Below are 21,118 nucleotides of genomic sequence, written 5' to 3'. Positions count from 1 at the left end.
ACATTACTTTGACATCTGACACCTTTCTGACACTGACAATACAATGCAACGCGACAGCAGCATGCGCGACTCCATCACATTCAAGGTATAGGTATAACCGACTATTGCCTCGAAATCGAAGGTGTTATTTGTATCTTGAACAGCGTCCAGTAAATTTTCGGGTTTTACTATTAATAAAATTCAATTAATATAAATCAGAATCTTTATTTTAAATAGTATTGATATAATATATAAGCTCTTTCACAAAACAAATTGAAAAAGATAGTACATTTAAAATTTCCAAACTATTGATACGCGTGGTCTCTTTCACTCTTACTTGTTTTTTTTTTTAATTCCGCCTTCACGTTCCGCCATTTTGCTCGGTTGCATAGGGAGTGAACTTAGAATTTTTCCATGTATTGTAACGTGGGTATTTATTATTTAGTTAAAAATTAGTGTTAGAAGACACTAATGGCTTGCTTGAACACACTTAAGTTAGAAATCAAAACATTAGAACAAGTGTTTCCAAAGAACCATGAGCGGTTTCAGATAATGTCAGCTAGTGTCGACGAACTGACCTGCAGATTCGTTGGCAGAAATGGAAAGAAATATGAGATACACGCTAACATTACAGTGAGTACAGTTTTAACATTATAATAAACATGCACGAGCACTCATTGCAAATTGTACCAGCGTTTATTGATTATCGTTAGTTGGGACAAAGGGTCGTTGTTTATGAGGGCAGGGCTGTCAACAAGAGATTTACGGAAGTGAACCCGTTTTTCACCCGTATCCAAGCCTCCGTAAGCAGATCCCAGCGGTTGGTTTGTTTATGTGCGGCGCATAGGGATTGATCGCGTGAAGTGCGCAGGGTTTGTACGTAAATAATGGGTTAGAATTGAGCAATAACAGTCCGTGACGAATTATCGTATCGATCAATCGCTCTTTGAAACTCTTGGCTATTCGTCGCATGTTTTGTGTGGATAACGGTAAAAGGCGCAATTTTGGGACAATGGTTCTTAGTCATCTACTTGCTTTTTGTCATGTATACATTATATTGGTCTTTTTGTTTGCTCAAGTGAAGTGTCAGCTTGAGTTTGGCTTAGACACTACAATATAGATGAAAACATCTTAGGTTGCATTAGTGTCTCAGCTTTGTTGTATTATTTACTTAGTTAGCATCTATTGTTCTAATGTTTATAATAATATGTATAATTAGTAATTGATATACTTTTGTTGATTGTTAGCGTGTGGCCAAGTGTAAATATGTGATACATATTCAAGCATCAATGTTATACAAGCCCAATGAATAGATATTATACATAACACAATACAAAATATGAACTTGTTCGAAGCAGAAATATTCTGTATTATTTCTATAGTTGTGTTTTAATAGAGACCTCTATTAGATTTAAGACTGATTCATTAAATTTATTGATCACAATCAAAAAACGGAAACAAAATTGAAAATGTAATTAACTAAATTTATAATATTTCATAGACAACATTGTATATATAGGTACTTTTCTGCTCATAGTATAAAATAAATAAAATTAAAATAGCCTTTATTATTGAAGTTAACAAATAATTAGGTTACAGTGATTTGGTTTAAACGACTGCAACTCATGCTTTGACATAGGCCTCCAAAAACTTTTGTTTACTTCTATCCTTTGCTGTTTGCATCCAGTTACCTCTTCCAATTCTTTTTAGGTCTCCTGACCATCTAAATTTTTGCGTCTTTCTTTATACCTAGGGCACCACTTTACAAGGTCCTTTGCACACTAAACTTGTCTAGGTTCTTCCTCATCAAGTGGCCTGTCCAGCACCACTTCTGTTGTTGAATTGCTTAAATGACGACCGGTCTGGCCTAGTGGGTAGTGACCCTGCCTGTGAAGCCGCAGTCCTGGGTTCGAATCCCAGTAAGGGCATTTATTTGTGTGATGAGCACAGATGTTTGTTCCTGAGTCATGGTTGTTTTCTATGTATTTAAGTATTTGTATATTATATCTATCGTTGTCTGAGTACCCACGACACAAGCCTTCTTGAGCTTACCGTGGGGCTTTTTGTGTAGAAATGTCCTATAATATTTATTTATTTATTTATTTTATTTATTTAAATTGTTTTAGGTATTGATTTTGCTTTAATTATGTTAAATTTAACTGTCTTTAAATAATTTCTCTGCTCATAGTATCACTATGAGAATTACATGTTCATTATGATTTTTTTTGTACTAAGAACTTTATATCTTCTATTATAATTTGAAATTCTCACTTGCATATATGTTTTCCTTAATTAGTATAGCTTTTGATTAATTATTTACAAAATCGAATAAACTAGCTTAGAAAAATGACTCATGAAATATACTATAAAATTGAATAATAGCTGAAAATATTTGTCAAATAAATTAATTTGCATAAAATGTGTCTTGTAGGAGACATACCCCAGTACACCACCAGTGTGGTTCGCAGACAGTGAAGATCTCATTGTGACAAATGCAGTGCAGATCCTCAGCAACACACAAGGAAGAGACAATCATGTCATAAGTCAGGTACAGTATTTCCACTTATATTCACTAGTCACATTGTTTTTATTTGACATCCTTAGTATTAGAAAATTTGCACCATCCCACTAACTGGGGTTAACCGGTTAAACCTGGAGTTACTATGGTTACCAGAACAATTTGACACTGGGTTAACAGTTTAACCTGTCCTCTCCCAAGGCTTATATCTGGGTCAAAAAAGGATAGGGCCATACATACATTATTAAAACAACTTTCATTTTAAGTCAATGCTAGTGGGACAGGACAGGTAGGTTAAAGGGTTAATCCCGGATTAGTGGGATGGTGCAAGTGGCGCTAAGTGTGTATATTTTATGACCACAAATAAATTTTTGATAAGATGTAGAGAAATGAAGTACAGTTGCTATGTTTCCTCCTTCAGTAGCTGTAAAAATATTTAATTCTTTGATTTCTTTGCCACTGTGTTAACCCTACATTACATTGATATGGAAGAGTTGGGCCAGTGGTGCCCGGGCTCTTGAGTCATAAGTTGTGTTTCGTCTAAAAGTCACATTTTTCTCATTACACTATTAACTCAAAAGGTCTCAAATAAAAGTCCGCGGCCAAATCATAACTCATAAGCAAGGCTCGGAAAAACGCCCGTCAGTTTGAAAACAAATCATAATTTAGGATCAATTTACGAGTCGAAAATGTTCGTTTATGCCGTAATGCCACAATGACATCCGTAGACCCAGGGCCCGATTAAGCATGTCGGGGCCCCTAGGCAGTGCAATGCTCGGGGCCCCCTTACAGTTAATTCTGCATACATAAGTTCAGTTGTTCAGTACAGGGAAGTAAGTTTGCGGTTTTAATTTCAACCTTCAGGTGTCGGTTGAGCCGATCGGAACATGCCGAACGATGTCTTTTTCGCTCTTGCGTGGACATAAAGGTTTTTTATATTAGTTTTTGCCGATTCCTCCTTGCGTCCAGTGTGGGGAGAGCTCTTTTTTTTTTCTCAATAAGTAGTTCAATATTTTGCGAGGCTGAACAGCGATTGTCCGACCATATGAGCCACATGATTAAGATTAAGCTAATAATAAAAAAATTACATGTGTTTAAATGATTATTCATTAACCAGTCAAATTAGCATGTAAGTACAGGGTAAATCGGGAAAGCAATAAAAATCGCGAGCGTAGCGAGCGCGAAATTTTTTGTGAAAAAATTGTGAAAGCGTGTTAATAAGGCCTAAAAATCCGAAGTTACCCAGTAGGTGAGCTTTCATGCGAGGTCAAGAGGTCAAAGCCGTGCTTCAGGATAAGCTCAGCTAGATCACAGACGACAACCAATGTCCATTGTATTAAAAAGCGAGACCGCAGGCCGAGCTTGGCGCAGCGAGGCCAAATAAGTTGAAGAAGAGATTTGGTAGGCGAACCAAAAATTGAGGTAAAAAGTGAGGCTGAAGGTCGAGCTCAGCAATCTCCACATACTTAACAAGCCCGAAGCGTACTTATAACCTGCGAGGTGAGCTTTCATGCGAGGCAAAAGGAATCTGAAATCAATGAATCAAAGCAGCGCTCTGATACGAGCCAATCGTCAAATGTTACTCAACAATAATATATGTATCATACAAGAGTTACTCGGAGGGCCGAAGTTTCATTAATGAGGTTTTAGGCCCTCGTGCCCACGGGAGCCTGAAATTCGGGCTCGATTTACAGACTTTAAAAGCTATAAAATAACATAATTTACATAATCATTTGATGATTGTGTGTCTGAGAAACTGATATTGGACATTAGGTATAAGTAGGTAACATATTTAAGAATTTTGGCCATATGAAAAACTTTTTTTTGGCGCGACGGGGCCGCCGGGGCCCCCTAGCCGAGGCGGGGCCCATAGGCAGTTGCCTACTCTGCCTTAGGGTTAATCCGGCCCTGCGTAGACCGTAAACTTTACGGTCTACGGATGTCATTGGAGCATATTTAATCGTTGACATTAGTATAAAGAAGTCTGTGTAGTATGGAACAGGGTAATGTTTCAAAATGACGGGCGTTTTTCCGAGTCTTGCTCATAAGTTACAGACGGGGGCCTAAGTCACGAAAAATGTGGCTTTTGTGACCGTCTGACAACACTGCTATTTTCAGATAATTTTATGTCTCCAATTATATTTGTAACTGCTTGTTATTTACGTGGCGAACGGCCATGAACCTGGGTTCATTCACCTGCAGCTGTAATACTGTTACTCTTTTATGACTATTGTAAAGTTTCTTGTAGTATTAAAGTATTATGTATTGCGCAATTTTAATCATCTTCTTTTCATTCTCAGCTTCTTTTTAGGGTTCCGTACCTCAAAAGGAAAAAACGGAACCCTAATAGGATCACTCGTCTGTCTGTCTGTCCGTCTGTCACAGCCTATTTTTTTATGTAGGCCCATTTGCCAAAAATGGCTGGACTAATTTACAATATAACTTCATACTCTGTTACAATATGAGCATTTGATGATGGGATCCTCTAGAAATTGAGGAAACTCTTCAAGTATAATAAGCCCGATAATGTTTTTTAGGGTTCCGTACTCAAAGGGTAAAAACGGGACCCTATTACTAAGACTCTGCTGTCCGTCCGTCCGTCCGTCAGTCCGTCTGTCACCAGGCTGTATCTCACGAACCGTGATAGCTAGACAGTTGAAATTTTCACAGATGATGTATGCCGCTATAACAACAAATACTAAAAACAGAATAAATAAAAGATATAAGTGGGGCTCCCATACGTGCGGAACCCTCCGTGCGCGAGTCCGTTTCGCACTTGGCCGGTTTTTTAAATGATGCTTGGTGAAGTGAAAAACTAAAAAAACTAAGGCATTTTAAATATTTTTTTTTTCAAACAGTTGGAACATTAGCTTAGTTTTTCCAGGTCACATACAATTTGACATACATTGAGCAGTCTATTGTTATGATAACATTCTTAAACACTAAAAATTTGGGGCAGTCATTATCATATCACTTGTTTGCTTCTTTGTCATTTATCTAGAGAAACTAAAGTAATATATGATTTATGCAAATATCCTATTACATTGACAAACACCAATTTTGGAATACTGAGTGAGTGTATATTGATGTGTTGCAGGTTGGTATATTGTTAAGAGAGCTATGCAAGTTACACGGCGTACCGGAGCCTCCAGATCTGGACTCCCTCACTTTACCTATGCACCCTTTCCCCCAGCAGAGGTAAGATTATCAACAATTACACTTATTTATACAATACATGACTTTTTGACATAATGCTGAAGACTTACAATATAAAAAAATATATATAAAAATTTGACTTACAATATTTTGCTAAAGTGTCAGTTATTAATTGTGGAAAAGAGTTAGTGTAAGAAATAATCGTGCCCCGGGTGTGAGAGCTGAACTAGATGGTACTATAAATATAGCAAGCTTTCCAAACGGGATTTTTACATCTACTTTTGCTGTAAGGCATGAATTTTTCTTAGCCTTTATAGGTACAGTCGCCATCATAAATATCGGAGCGGTCAAGGCGCTCACAAATATCTGAACACGCCTGTATTGTCAGGGCGTTAGAGTGCGTGTTCAGATATTGATGAGCACCTCGGCCGCTCCGATATATCTGATGGCGACTGTACATCCCATCTATTAGTAAAATCTCTTTGCATACAGGTTGTATCCAAAATAGTGGGGAGACATTTACGGGCATATTCGGTATTGTGTTCTGATTATGAAAAAGTAGAAAAAAAACTTTTTTGACGCAAAAAATGTTTAGCTTTTGTATGGAAGGTTGGCCGACTTGGATGACCTCCGTAAAGCTTTTTTTTGTTCTCGCGTCAAAATTTTTTTTTACTTTTTTGGCTCCACTTGTAAATATTAGAAATTGTTTATAGAGAGAGAGTACAGTCAATATATAATTATATTGACAAGTCTAGTCAAGGTCGCATAATGTTTGACTTGGATTAAAACGGTTAACTATCCTATCTAATTGATTTCAATGTATTTTTTTCTAGGTTGCCGAGTGTGACGTCCAATGGGGCCGAATCAGGCACAGAGGAAGACGAGGAGATGGCAGCAGAAGAGGACGATTCAGAAGGTGAAGATGACTTGCCTCTAGAGATGGTAGAGGATGCGGGACGAAGCAACAAAGTGAGTCCAACTGCTTCTCTTATACATGCTATAATTGGTTATAGAAAATAATTAACTTAACTGCAATGTAATGTAAACTTTTTTCTGAGCTAACATTATAAAATATATAAAGTAACTATAGTTCGTTTTGTTTGCATTAGAAAGAAGGTATAGTATGAATTATCTCAGATGATTTTTTCGGGCTCGAGAACTAATCTGTTGAACAAAAGCCTTTGTTTCTTTTAAGAGCGGTCTTCAGCACGTGCCAAAGTAACCATGTCGTTTAAAAAGCAACTATCGTGATAGTATTAAGGTTCAAATTTATGTGACAGCTCATTCTGAGAACAATCAGGGTGGTCTTTTCTTTGGAGATAACAAAACGTGTTATCTCCAAATGGGTTGTTTCATGAATTTGAACCATATAAATATAATGATAAATTTGCTTTTTAAACGGGTTTGTTCCCGTTACTTAAGTAGGGTCTATTAGCAGTAAGCAGGTGTAAGCACTGCATAAAGGAAACAATACCTTTTGTTTAATAGACTAGGGCCCGAGCCCGAAGAAATCATCTCAGATAATTCATACTATAAGCGATCTTGACATGTCTTTTTGTTAAAAATCACCATTGAAAACTAAGTTACAGCAAATATGTTAGAATTATAAATCATATATGTACGATCTTTTACATTCTTTGGCTTTTCAATATTTTTTAATAAAAAGGCACGTCAAGATTTACCTTATTTCTAATGCTAAAAAAACGAACTATAGTCAAACTAGTGAAAATGCGTTTTATAGTCAAAACTAGTTTTCAACTTTTCACTGAAATTAATTTTTAATAATTAGTTACAACTAGTTTTCACCAGTGCACTTTTTGAAAACAAGTTTCGACTGACAAGTCGTACTTAAAACGCGTTGTCACCATGGCGCTATTCGAAAACTAGTTTAACTAGTCAAAATGTGTTTTGACCAAGGCGATACGGAAAACTAGTTTTTAATAGGAAAAACGGGGTTTCCCTAAAACGGTCACATATATATTCATCGAGATACACAACTGGGTGTACAAAAACTGCTGAAGCTGAAAACTAGTGTCTTCAGGACTGTTATTATTTACGTGTGTGTGACATATTTTTTATCTAGTAATATTTTTTTTTCTAGGATGATATGGAAACAGAACACTTAGCGACACTAGAGAGACTCCGACAGAACCAACGGCAAGACTATTTGTCCGGCAGTGTCTCGGGCAGCCTACAAGCCACAGACCGCCTCATGAAGGAGCTGCGGGACATATATCGCTCACATTCCTTCAAGAGCAATATGTATTCCATTGGTGAGTTATACTTATGGAATATGTTCCCCACTGACAATCCAACCTCTAGACTGAGCTTAGGCCAATTCTTTCATGAAACCGATGCTGCCAAAAATACGGGGGTGCGGGGGGACGAGGTGAGCGAATCCCGTGCCGTGATTGGTCCGTTCAAAGACACGGACCAATCACGGCACGGGATTGACTCGAAGATGGAGTAACGCTACCGTATGTGTGGCAGAGGGGGTAGCGCGACTATGCTATGTCTAGAGGTTGGATTGTCTGTGATGTTCCCCTTTGAAAGCCATACGTGCTATGTATACAAAATGTTCATTCATACGAACGCCATACATTTAAAAATATTCACTCACACTACACTCACTCACGGGCGCAAGTGAGCCAATATAAACCTTACTAGAAAGCTGGAAAGTTACATTGACAACACACCATAACCCATAAATAAGCGTTCTTGGTGCTGTGGGTATGTATGTAAACACTTTATTGTACATAAGACAGATTACAAACACAATAACAACAAAATATATACAATGTACAAAGGCGAACTATCCCTATAAGGGATATCTTCCAGTCAACCTTTAAACAATCTCTAGTAACAAAGACTTAACTACGAAAGAATGAACTACATGGTTATTCTGAGTTTAGTATGCGAAACTTTTTGTATAAACATTATATTAAATATTAAAGTGTCATTTGCATAAAAATGTAAAAAGTATAGTGCGTCGCTTCGCACTAGGAGGCCGTTTGCAATTAGACAGATACTTTAAAAATTCGTAATATTTTTCTCGCCATTGCTGTTGCTTGGATGACCATCGATTAGACCAGCGGTCGGCAACCCGCGGCCCGCGGGCCGCATGCGGCCCGTGAACCTGTCACTTGCGGCCCGCGAGCCTCCCTGGCTATTTTGTATGTAATATTGACAAACGACAATGTCTGACAAAGTCATACAAAATAACAAAGTGCGGCCCGCGTCACCTACATTAGCTACTATGTGGCCCTTGGCTGCTAAAAGGTTGCCGACCGCTGGATTAGACAAAGAAATTAAGGAACCTAAAATCTCTGTCTATTGTAGCATTCGTAGGACTCCAACGGATGGACCGATTTCGATGCGGTTATTTTATGTGGAAGCTAGTTTCTATGCGAGTTTCTTAGCTATATTTGATAAATATCGATCCAGCAGTTTGAATAGTATTAGCTGTTTTCCCAAATGATTTCTAAAAATTTAATAGTTACTAGCGACCCGCCCCGGCTTCGCACGGGTTAGCAAATTATACATAAACCTTCCCCTTGAATCACTATCTATTAAAAAAACAGCATCAAAATCCGTTGCGTAGTTTTAAACATCTAAGCATATATAGGGACGACAGACAGCGGGAAGAGACTTTGTTTTATACTATGTAGTGATAACTGAATAATCTCATATGCAGAGCTCGTGAACGACTCCCTGTACGAGTGGAACATCCGGCTGCGCTCCGTGGACCCGGACAGCCCGCTGCACAACGACCTGCTGCTGCTGAAGGAGAAGGAAGGCAAGGACTCCATCCTGCTCAACATCATGTTCAAGGAGACGTACCCCTTCGAGCCGCCGTTCGTGCGGGTCGTCTATCCCATTATATCAGGTGGGTATGGTCCAGGGATGTTGCGAATATCCGCATCCGCATCCGCAAGCGCGGAACTTCCGCATTATTTTCAACATCCGCATCCGCATCCGCATAAAATCGATGCGGATTTAATGCGGATGCGGATGTGGAACAGTTCGGTACAGGAACGTCTTAGCATCGGCGTAAGTGCTAGACTGCTAGGTAATTTAGTCATTAGCCAAAAAAACCTATTAGAAATTAGCAGTCAAGCGTGAGTGGGACTTAATGTACGGAACCCTTGGAACGCGAGTCCGACTCGCACTTGGCCGGTTTTTTTAAATAAAAATTACTAAAATGTAATATTTGACGTTTTTTATGTACCTATCTTGACATCCGCATCCGCATCCGCGGATGTGAACCTTTAAAAATCCGCATCCGCGGATGTCAAAAAATCGGCATCCGCAACATCCCTGGTATGGTCATAGAGAAATATAGTAAGACAAGAGTGCTCACTCCATACATCAGTTAGACTATTAATTTCAGTGTCTACATCTAGCATCGAGTAGCGGAACTATCAGTACTGCTACTTGACAATAGATGTAGCACCGACCGGAAAGTCTTATCTCAACAGCATAAGACTTTCCGGTCGGTGGCTAGATCTATTGTCAAGTAGCAGTACTGATAGTTCCGCTACTCGATGCTAGATGCTAATAGTCTTTTTGGTACTAAAACTGATGTATGGAGTGAGCAATCTATGTATTTTTTTCTCTATGGTATGGTCAACCGAGGTAAATTCGTCACTTGAGGTAAATGCGTCTTTTAAAGATTTCTTCTAAACGGAACATTTTAGAACTATTGCATCCCTCTGTTTGAAGTGTGGTCACTGAATTTTTAATACAGACGGCTATAATAGTTATAATTAAACGAGCAATTCTTATATATATATATATATATATATTTCGGGGATCTCGGAAACGGCTCTAACGATTTCGATGAAAATTGCTATATGGGGGTTTTTGGGGGCGAAAAATCGATCTAGCTAGGTTTTATCTCTGGGAAAACGCGCATTTTCGAGTTTTTTTGTTTTCCGAGCGAAGCTCGGTCACCCAGATATTAGTTATAATATGTTGCGTTTCGAAGATATCTTCAAATGACGCATTTACCACAAGAGACGCACCTTATACTCCTTACCTTACCTTATACTCTTGTTCTTGGACCAATGTGGCATTCCCACCTGGAAAAATTGTTTATGTACAAATCCAATCGTCGGCGTCGGAGCGCATTTTACAGTTATACGGCCACAAGCCAGTCGGCACCTCGCGGATGCGGACGGCTCCGGACAGAAGGCCTACCGCGAACCACGCTCGACGTGTTGCCTCTCTGTCGCACTTGTAAATTCATACGTAAGTGTGACAGGGAGGCATCACGACGAACGTGGTTCGCGGTAGGCCACCAGACTCCATTGCGTCTGTCATACATATTGTTTAGAACAACGGTCGGCAACCTTTTAGAAGCCAAGGGTCACATAGATGTTAATGAAGTTGACGCGGGCCGTACTTTGTTAATATTTGTGACTTTATCAGACACTGTCGTTTGTCAATATTACATACAAATTAGCCAGGGAGGCTCGCGGGCCGCAGGTTTCCGACCGCTGGTTTAGGACATTGTGAAGTGCGCTCCGGCGCGGCCCGACTCCATTCGGTCGATGGGAATGGGAATCGTACATTAACGTCTTATACATGTAAACGTGTTGTCTGTTTTAGGAGTATTTAAAATAAAGTATTGGACAGTTTAACACATTCAGTGCCGAAAACCCGACTATCGGGTATTTTATGATTTCGTTCCCAGGCCGGACGACCCGATAGTCGGGATCGTGGTACTACAGCTTTATATGAAGGAATTTTTGTGGCCTGGCGCGGATGTCTTGTTTGGCTGGGTGGCAATGAATGTGTTAAAAGTTGTATTGTGTTCAAATGGTTAATGTTTTTAGGATGTATAAGATACCTATTTTTAACTTTGTTTTCCTGTACTTTCTTTGAAGTCTAACCGAGGTTTTACATGCTTTACATTTTATTGCATTTGAAAATGGTTTACTTGTGTATTGATTAAGGAAGCTAAAATACATCGCACCGCTCGCACAGTGTCATTGAACGGGACAGTAGTGTCAATGTACGAATTCTTCGTGCTTTAAAAACATCGATTGGTCAAACTAGGGAAGCCAACTGTCATTTTAGTATCTGGGATATAAAAAAAAAACAGGTCAAGTGCGAGTCGGACTCGCGCACATAGGGTTCCGTACCATTACGCAAAAAACGGGAAAAAAATCACGTTTGTTGTATGGGAGCCTCGCTTACATATTTATTTTAGTTTTGTTTTTAGTATTTGTTGTTATAGCGGCAACAGAAATACTTCATCTGTGAAAATTTCAACTGTCAATCACGGTTCATGAGTTACAGCCTGGTGTCAGACAGACGGACGGAAGGACAGACGAACAGTCGTCTTAGTAATAGCACAGAATTAGTAATATCATACAGAACGGCCACGCACCGTCCCGCCCCGACTCGCATTACCTCGCCCCGTGCTCACCCCGCGACATTGGCGTGTCCGCCCTGTGGTAATAAGGTCCCGTTTTTAGGGTTCCGTACCCAAAGGGTAAAAACGGGACCCTATTACTAAAACTCCGCTGTCCGTCCGTCCGTCCGTCCGTCCGTCCGTCTGTCACCAGGCTAAAGTCTATTTTTTTATTCGGTAGACTGAAATGACAGTTAATAGTATGAAATGACATTTCATGTTCATACTATTAACTGTCATTTCAGTCTACGGAATAAAAAAAAAGACTTTATATCTCACGAACCGTGATAGCTAGACAGTTGAAATTTTCACAGATGATGTATTTCTGTTGCCGCTATAACAACAAATACTAAAAACAGAATAAAATAAAGATTTAAGTGGGGCTCCCATACAACAAACGTGATTTTTGACCGAAGTTAAGCAACGTCGGGCGGGGTCAGTACTTGGATGGGTGACCGTTTTTTTGCTTGTTCTGCTCTATTTTTTGTTGATGGTGCGGAACCCTCCGTGCGCGAGTCCGACTCGCACTTGGCCGGTTTTTACGCTTTGGTACCCTAAAAAGGTTGACCATTCGCAGGAGGCTACGTGCTGGTGGGTGGCGCGATATGCATGGAGCTGCTCACGAAGCAGGGCTGGTCGTCCGCGTACACGGTCGAGGCGGTCATCATGCAGATCGCCGCCACGCTGGTGAAAGGCAAGGCGCGCATACAGTTCGGCGCCACCAAGGTCGTCTCGCAGACGCAGTACTCGCTGGCGCGCGCGCAGCAGAGCTTCAAGTGCCTAGTGCAGATACACGAGAAGAACGGTGAGTGGGGGCACCATGGGTAGGACTGCCATCTCTAAATTCGTCCAACACGGACATAGACTTAAAAAACTCGGTAATTTGGCGTAAATCGCATTTTCCCCGTGTCCGAAGATAATATTATTAAAAAACAATCGCTTTTTCTTTCATTCTAAAAAGTGTCTGGGAAAAAAAACGTCGTCGGGTAGAAACCCGGACACTTTTTGAAAACCTCCCCAGGTGGCCCCCGGACGGCATCCAAACTAGGACAAATCCGGGGAAACCCGGACGGATGGCAGCCCTAAGCATGGGCATAGAGAAAAAAATACATAGAGTGCTCACTCCATACATCAGTTCAGACTATTAATTTCAGTGTCTTCAGAACTGATGTAGCACCGACCGGAAAGTCTTATCTCAACAGCATAAGACTTTCCGGTCGGTGGCGACATGTATTGTCAAGCAGCAGTACTGATAGTTCCGCTACTCGATGCTAGATGCTAATAGTCTTTTTGGTACTAACACGGATGTATGGAGTGAGCACTCTATGTATTTTTTTCTCTATGGCATGGGTGACTACTTTCATTACATTTCTAAACATCTAAGAGCCAATTTAATATTTAACAACCAATGTCTCCAAATGATGCTATCAAATTAAGCGATGGAAAGATCTGCTAGCTATGGATGAGGTCTTGGTGGCTCAGGTGGCAGAGCGCTGGAGTATCGATCCAGAGGCCGTGAGTTCAAGTCTCACCCAAGACAGTAATTTTTCAACTTTTAAATTTATCTAAGAGCCAGTTGTACTAAACCATTTGTCGATGTTAGTACGTCAAAATTAGCTTGTTAACTTTGACAGTTCCCTATGGAATAAAAGCTACCGTCACTTTATAATTTAACCGTTGATTGTGAGTCACAGACAAGACATCCTCTAGACTGAGCATAGTAACGCTACCCACTCTGCCACTTATACGGTAGTTTTACTCCATCTTCGAGTCAATCCCGTGCCGTGATTGGTCCGTGTCTTTGAACGGACCAATCACGGCACGGGACTCGCTCACCTCGTCCCCCGCACCCCAGTATTTTAGGCAGCATCGGTTTCATGAAATAATTGCTCTAAACTCCGTCTAGAGGATTCCTAGTCTATGTTGTGAGTAGTGCAACCCTCCTTGCCTTCTAGTCAGTATAGTATATCCTCTAGACCTATAAAAAGGTCTCATGTTCCATTCTAATTTGAACTTTGTGTTGACGAAATAAAATTTAATTTTGCTTGGCAAGGTTTGACTAGAGGCGGCTAGAGGATAATCAACTCTACGTACTTTTGCCGATCTTTGGCCCGATTGTGTAACCTAAGCGTGTAATACGTGGTATGTTTCAGGCTGGTTCACACCACCCAAGGAGGATGGCTAATGCTGGGTCTCGCGCCATCCTTAGACTATCGTGCAACAGACACTAACGCCCTCACCAACAATGGACGCCCACAAATTTGAAGTGAATCGACGAGATAGCGTGATGATAGTTTAAATTTAATTCGAATGTTTCCAATGAGTATGTTACTCGACGGTCCCGTGTATTGTTTCGTATGACTGAGCTGAACTGACGTTTCGAGAGATTATCTCAAGTATTGTACATGTCCTTAATATTATATATGTTAAGTGCTATGAATGAATGTTCCGAGTGCGGCGGGCGTTAACGAGAGACAATTATAAGACTTATAGGAAATGTTTAATGTGTAACGTTTTTTGTAATCATTCGTTTCTCATCAAAAAGTTATCCATATGGTTAGCCCTAGACGTTACAGGAGTGTAAAGTTAAGGAATTCTTTGCATTTCTTTTTAGTTACTGAAATAAAAACCTGTGATTCTTATAAATTGTGTTTTATATACATTTCCACACCACTTTAACATAAATATAGTAATCAGTACTTAGTTACCACTCCCTTTTATATTAGATTATTTACTTGTACACGCTAAACACGAGGAAGAAATTGTTGATCGATACGCGTTGACAAAACTGCGACAAAAGTTTGCCGTGATTGAAACGTTCACGAATGTTTGTGAATATTTTATGACACTCGTGATTTTCCACGTTTTTTTTGTGTCGGGTTTGACGCACAAAGGATGCGAGGCTTAACCTTTTGGACGCTAATGACCGATATATCCGCACCGTAGGTTCAACGCCAAAGACCGATTAATCGGTCACAGACCACAGAGCAACATAGACCTACGTGCATATGCATAAAGTTCAATTTCAGTTTCGACACTTCGGTGTCGTGGCGTCAGCGTGCCAGCTTTTGTGTTTGACACGGCGTCGAAAAGGTTAAACATATCAAAGGTCGTACTGCAACAACAAATATTAAAGTTTAGCTCGCTGATTATGCTTGTTGTTCCCCATCATAGTAACAAGCACGGCCACCAGCTCCTCCCTTCCCGGCTCGTTGTATTTCTGACAGAAATCCTTCTGGGACATCGACTGCAACCACTGCTTTAACTTTGGGTATCTGAATGGAATGTAAAACAATTAGGTTATAAGAAATTAAATAATCTTAGAAGCGCCACAGTCGTTTAGTATTTTTTAAACAGCTTGGGGACAGTGATAGCCGTTATCTCAAGACATTTTTGTTATAAGTTTACAAATTGTATGGAGGCTATGTGAAAAATGTTATAACAAATTCACTGCCAGCAACCCGCTAGGCGGGTTCTTGTTCGTAGGCGCTTACGGAAAAAAATCGCTACTGGCTACAAACGTAGCAAGGCGCTGGCAGTTAATAGAAAGCCCTGCTAAAAGCACAGCGCCGTCATTATGAAGAAAGAAGCGTCAGGAGTAGTAGGAGCAGGGTAATTATAATATGTGACATTATCTATGAAAAGGGACCTTATTGTCGATGGCGCTTACGCCGTTATTAACGACGATTCGATATAAATACAATGCCGCGCGACGCTGTGTGGCATAAGCGCCATCGACAATAAGGTCCCTTGTCATAGATAATGCCCCATATTCTTTCTCTACTTAGCAACGGAGGCACATCATTCGTGTTATTGGCGTTCAATAACCGCCAAAGACAGCATACGGTTACATTTTAAAATCAATCTTCATACATTTCAATAAGGTTTACAATGGTGTGTTAAAATACTTTTGTAGTACAAAAGGTTTATTGGCTCCTCTACACGATGGGCCAGCGCCGGCCACTCCAAGGGACGCATTTATGCGTTAGAGGGAGCAAGTGATATTGCTATCTTATTTTACCGCAAGGCTGCGTCCCTTGGAGTAGCCGGCGCTGGCCCATCGTGTAGAGGAGCCCTATAACGAATACCTTTTGACATCGACAGGGTGGATGCCGTCCATCGTCGACACCGTGGTAACGATGCTTATATCTGCCAAAGTGAGTACGTCATCGGCCACGTACAGGGTGCGAGACAAGTAGGCTTCTAGCGTGCGGTACGCGTCCTCTATGTTAGACTTCATGGGCTTCGAAAGCTCTGTCAGCTTGCCCCAGAATGTTGGGGCCTGAAAGTTAGCACAAGCACAGAATAAATAATAGTACTGGGTACAGAAGATTCACTCTCTAACAAAGCGCGTCTGTTACGACAGATATGACCGCTAGGTGGCGCAAGCGCGAGCAGGCGTCCATTCCGTAGCAGTGCGCGGCAACTACTAAGGCTAGACACCAAAATTGGTGTGGGCCGCATCATAGAGAAATAAAGACAAGAGTGCTCACTCCATACATCAGTTCAGACTATTAATTTCAGTGTCTACATCTAGCATCGAGTAGCGGAACTATCAGTACTGCTACTTGACAATAGATGTAGCACCGACCGGAAAGTCTTATCTCAACAGCATAAGACTTTCCGGTCGCCGCCGCCATCTATTGTCAAGTAGCAGTACTGATAGTTCCGCTACTCGATGCTAGATGCTAATAGTCTTTTTGTTACTAAAACTGATGTATGGAGTGAGCACTCTATGTATTTTTTTCTCTATGGCCGCATGTACTTGTTGGTACCTACTTGTAGCCACGCGACGAAATCGCGGAGTGAGCTACGCCTGGCCCAGCCTGGCCCAAGCAAGATATCTACATAAATATATATCACTACATAGTATAAAACAAACTGCCGTATTCGAACTTCAAGATATTCACAAGAGACGACACGTACTAGATCCATTCTAGATACGTTATAGTTTAGATTTCAACTAGTTCTCTTTTGCAGCGCAATTCGGGCAACCAATGTCACTTTTACGATAGATCGTGTTAGATATCTATTAGATTTGTGCATTAGATCTCTAAGTAATATCTTGTGGAAATCGTTCAAGAGCATTTCAAGAGTATCTCCAGAATCGCGGAAATGTCAAATTTGACAGGTTAGATCTTAAACATATCGTTATCGTATCTTGGCGATGTCTAAAAGATATCTAATAGATGTCTATTACAAAATTCGAATCGGGCCAAAAGTCGCTTCCCACTGCCTGTCTGTCTGTATGCTTAGATCTTTAAAACTACCTACTCACCATTACAGATCGAAGTCTGGGAAACAATATACCACATTCGAAGTACATTCGCTGGTTGATTGTGGCGCGTTTTCGAATGTCAGAGGGGTACAGATGCTGGTGCTCAGGTTTTGCGTATTTTTCAAAAAGATACACAATTATAGCGTGACTGGAACAAATTTGTAATTTGTATTTATTTTATCTTTAACTTCATTGCTCATATATAAGAAATACAACATGCGGACTTAATGGCTCTAGCTAGGCATTCTCTACCAGACAACCATAGGGCGAAAAAGAAATGCGTCATGGTGGGTGCGTGGGTAATATCTTTATTACCCGACTACGTTTTTACTCGTAGGAAATTTTATAAATTCTTTTTTTTATTAGGTATATCTTACTTATCTCAGAGTTAGATATCTGATTAGGTACCTACCTGTAGGTACTCAAAAATTTAATGCATTTGATTTGTACAGAAAACAGAAAAATTCACTTCTGTGGGCGCCACTCGAAATCATGACTAGGCGGTACGGGATACCAGCCGGCCGCTCTACCCGAATTAATGTTTACCCGTCAGCAGCAAATATTCCCAACACAGCCTTCGGATGCGCCTGAGTAGCTTTTTCTACTCGTCGACTGCAATGCTTGAATTAATACTTCGTATACCAAAGTGAAATCGCATACTTTTTGCACTATGGGACCCCAACTCAACTATAATATTTATTTCGATACAGTTTAGTCAACTATAATATTCATTTCGATACCGTTTAGTCAACTATAATATTCATTTCGATACAGTTTAGTCAACTATAATGAAATTGACCAATCGAAAGCGCGGAGCAAGTACCAGGGCCTCATGAGTTACGAGAAGGTGTCGTTGACCAACCGGCCGGGGGCGCGGGGCGCGGGGACCGGGTCGCGTACGAGTATGAAGGTATCGCGGCTGCTCACGCATCTTAGCTGTATACTTTTGGTTTTTTTACCTACATATATGATTCTTCTACTAGTTTTAAGTATTTTTTTGTTGACTCGTAGAAAAAGTGTTGTATACAATAGTGATATTAATCAAGCTTTTCAATCCCGTACCTTTACTTAGGCAACTCAGCAAGCTTCGTTGCCTAAACACGGTACTCGACTGAAAAGCTCTCCATTATATCACGATTGTATAAAATACTATTGTGGTATTCTTAGCAGACCTTTTCAAAATCGGTATGGTTTGTTAAACTTAAATCAATTTGACTCAATCACACAAGGTAGGAAATAATAATAATTTTATAGTAGGTAGGTACCTGTCGGCTATCCAATAGTCTCCTTCGTCGAGCAGCGGTATGGATCTCATAGGATTCTTCTGTAAGACAATGATTTTTTAAAGCAAATAATACATTACAGAAATACGTAAATTTATGGCTTGCAATATTAGATTACCACAATGAGGTATTCATAGAATCATAGTTGAGTATTTCGTTTTACACGTATTTAGCATCCTTGCTTAAAGTAGCGGCGGAATGACTGACGGCCGGTTGGAACTTTAATATAAGTAGGTACGTCAAAAATTATCTAGGATCACGGAAGAAAGAATGAGCGCGTTTGTTTTGTGTCTAGGATATAGAGTTAGTGCGGAAAGAAAAGAGTCGTGGAATGTATGGGGCCAAATACATTTCACGACTTCTCTTTCCGCATAGACTATAACCGCGAATAAGGCGTAATTAGAGTGACAGAGAAATATGCCCTCAATTTGCGAACTTCGGTGTTCGCGGTAGGCCCCCTAGAGCTAAGTTTTGACGTAGGTATATTAACCTTTTGGACGCCAATGACCGATATATCCGAACCGTAGGTTCAACGCCAAAAACCGATTAATCGGTCACAGACCACAGAGCAACATCGACCTACGTGCATTATACATAAAGTTCAATTTCAGTTTTGACACTTCAATGATGTGGCGTCTGACTCGTCTGAGTGACAGCTTTTGTGTTTGACACGGCGCGGCGTGGAAAAGGTTAAAGTTCGCATTCATTAGGCCGTAAAGTGTCATTCAATAGAACTTGCTAACTATGTAAACAAACCGCCATACTAAAATTGACACTGAATGTCAAATTACTAGTAACTTTTGTTTACATAGTTAGCAAGTTCTATTAAATGACACTTTAAAGGCCATGGCAGGATAAGCTAAGTGAAGCGAGTTCTGGCTTGTAGTTTTTTTCGATGATGTGGCTTTGTATTGGTAACAAGTATGCAAAATTTGAGCCCCCAACAGTTTAAATATTAAAAAAAAAAGAAATATGATCTTTTTGCAATATTTTTTTTTCTAGCCAGCCGATTTTGACGTGCGTCACGTATAATGTGAAATATCTGGGTAACCGAGCTTCGCTCGGAAAACATACTCGAAAATGCGCGTTTTCCCAGAGATAAGACCTAGCTAGATCGATTTTTCGCCCCCGAAAACCCCCATATAGCAAATTTCATCGAAATCGTTAGAGCCGTTTCCGAGATCCCCGAAATATATCTAATACCTTTAAACGAGCAATTCTTGTTTATTTATTTATTTATTTATTTATATATATATATATATACCTAGACCTAGCTAGATCGATTTTTCGCCCCCGAAAACCCCCGTATAGCAAATTTCATCTAAATCGTTAGAGCCGTTTCCGAGATCCCCGAAATATATATATATATATATATATATATTTCTCTCCCCGAAATATATATATATATATATATATCTCTCGGAAACGGCTCTAACGATTTAGATGAAATTTGCTATACGGGGGTTTTCGGGAGCGAAAAATCGATCTAGCTAGGTCTTATCTCTGGGAAAACGCGCATTTTCGAGTTTTTATACGTTTTCCGAGCGAAGCTCGGTCACCCAGATATTATATATATAAATAAACAAGAATTGCTCGTTTAAAGGTATTAGATCGAAGCTTGGTTACCCAGATATTGTACATTATACGTGACGCACGACAAAATCGGCTGGCTAGAAAAAAAAATACTGCAAAAAGATCATATTTCTTTTTTTTTAACTATAGACTTTTGGGGGCTCAAATTTTGCATAGGTACATGTTACCAATACAATACAAAGCCACATCATCGAAAAAAATTACAAGCCAAAACTCGCTGGGGGCAGATTCACTTAGTTTATCCTGCCATGGCCTTTAGTTTACATTGTTTTTTTTTTTCGTTTCGCTCACCTCTATTAACTCTGGCGTGTCCTGGTCCCTCGCCACCGGGTTGAGATATCTTTCCTCCAATTCTACATTCAAGATGCCGGCAACCATCTTGACGGCCCGTGACGGTGGGCTGCTCTTCGAATGGTACAAGACTGTCCGCATATTTATTGCTGTAAATAAAATTATTTAAAATAATCTTGGAAACGAGATTTGAACCAGTTCTCGATGTCTAAAATTTGGGCTGAAGGACATACGTAAGACTAGAGACAATATAATATTATGATCCCATTGAACTTATCTAATGATAGATTATTTATTTGGCCATATCAGGCCGCGTAGCCAACATGCCAATCGCTTACGCTCCGTAGTGATCGAAACGCAACTGTCACCGTCGCACTAATATGGCAGTGATAAAGAGACAAAGCGTTTCGTTGTCGTAGTGATAGTGATTGTCACCTTGGCTAGGCCGCCAGGACATCTGGGAGAAAACAACATTGAGTTTGGGCTCGTTAGACCTGTCTCCATTAGTAAATTAAACATTAAAATTAAATTATCTTTAAAAAAAAAAGAATATGACTTCCAAAAGGATAAAATAAAATATTTAATATCCCTTTTGTATGCGT

At 40.1% G+C, this 21,118-nt stretch overlaps 2 protein-coding genes and 1 non-coding gene across 3 annotated transcripts; 2 read left to right on the top strand and 1 right to left on the bottom strand.

Moving 5' to 3' along the window:
- Positions 1-333: 333 nt before the first annotated feature.
- Positions 334-14,717, top strand: LOC134656426 (ubiquitin-conjugating enzyme E2 Q2). The gene is made up of 8 exons (XM_063511956.1): positions 334-612; positions 2,411-2,527; positions 5,595-5,695; positions 6,487-6,622; positions 7,755-7,926; positions 9,348-9,539; positions 12,649-12,876; positions 14,225-14,717. Exons 1-8 carry the CDS (start codon positions 451-453, stop codon positions 14,254-14,256), a joined length of 1,140 nt encoding a protein of 379 aa, XP_063368026.1. The 5' UTR covers positions 334-450; the 3' UTR covers positions 14,257-14,717.
- Positions 13,539-13,611, top strand: Trnad-auc (transfer RNA aspartic acid (anticodon AUC)). Its single transcript has one exon. It is a non-coding gene; the product is annotated as a tRNA-Asp (tRNA).
- Positions 14,718-15,181: 464 nt separating the features above from the next.
- On the bottom strand, positions 15,182-20,662 carry LOC134656649 (glutathione S-transferase 1-like). The gene is made up of 5 exons (XM_063512206.1): positions 20,517-20,662; positions 18,615-18,673; positions 17,350-17,497; positions 16,160-16,353; positions 15,182-15,346 (listed from the first exon to the last, which is right to left on the bottom strand). Exons 1-5 carry the CDS (start codon positions 20,655-20,657, stop codon positions 15,202-15,204), a joined length of 687 nt encoding a protein of 228 aa, XP_063368276.1. The 5' UTR covers positions 20,658-20,662; the 3' UTR covers positions 15,182-15,201.
- Positions 20,663-21,118: the final 456 nt, after the last annotated feature.

The sequence above is a fragment of the Cydia amplana genome, chromosome 18, assembly GCF_948474715.1.
Source record: "Cydia amplana chromosome 18, ilCydAmpl1.1, whole genome shotgun sequence".
NCBI classification, from domain to species: domain Eukaryota; kingdom Metazoa; phylum Arthropoda; class Insecta; order Lepidoptera; family Tortricidae; genus Cydia; species Cydia amplana.
The sequence above is the reverse complement of the archived record's forward strand: the minus strand, read 5'-3'. Positions and strand labels throughout refer to the sequence as shown.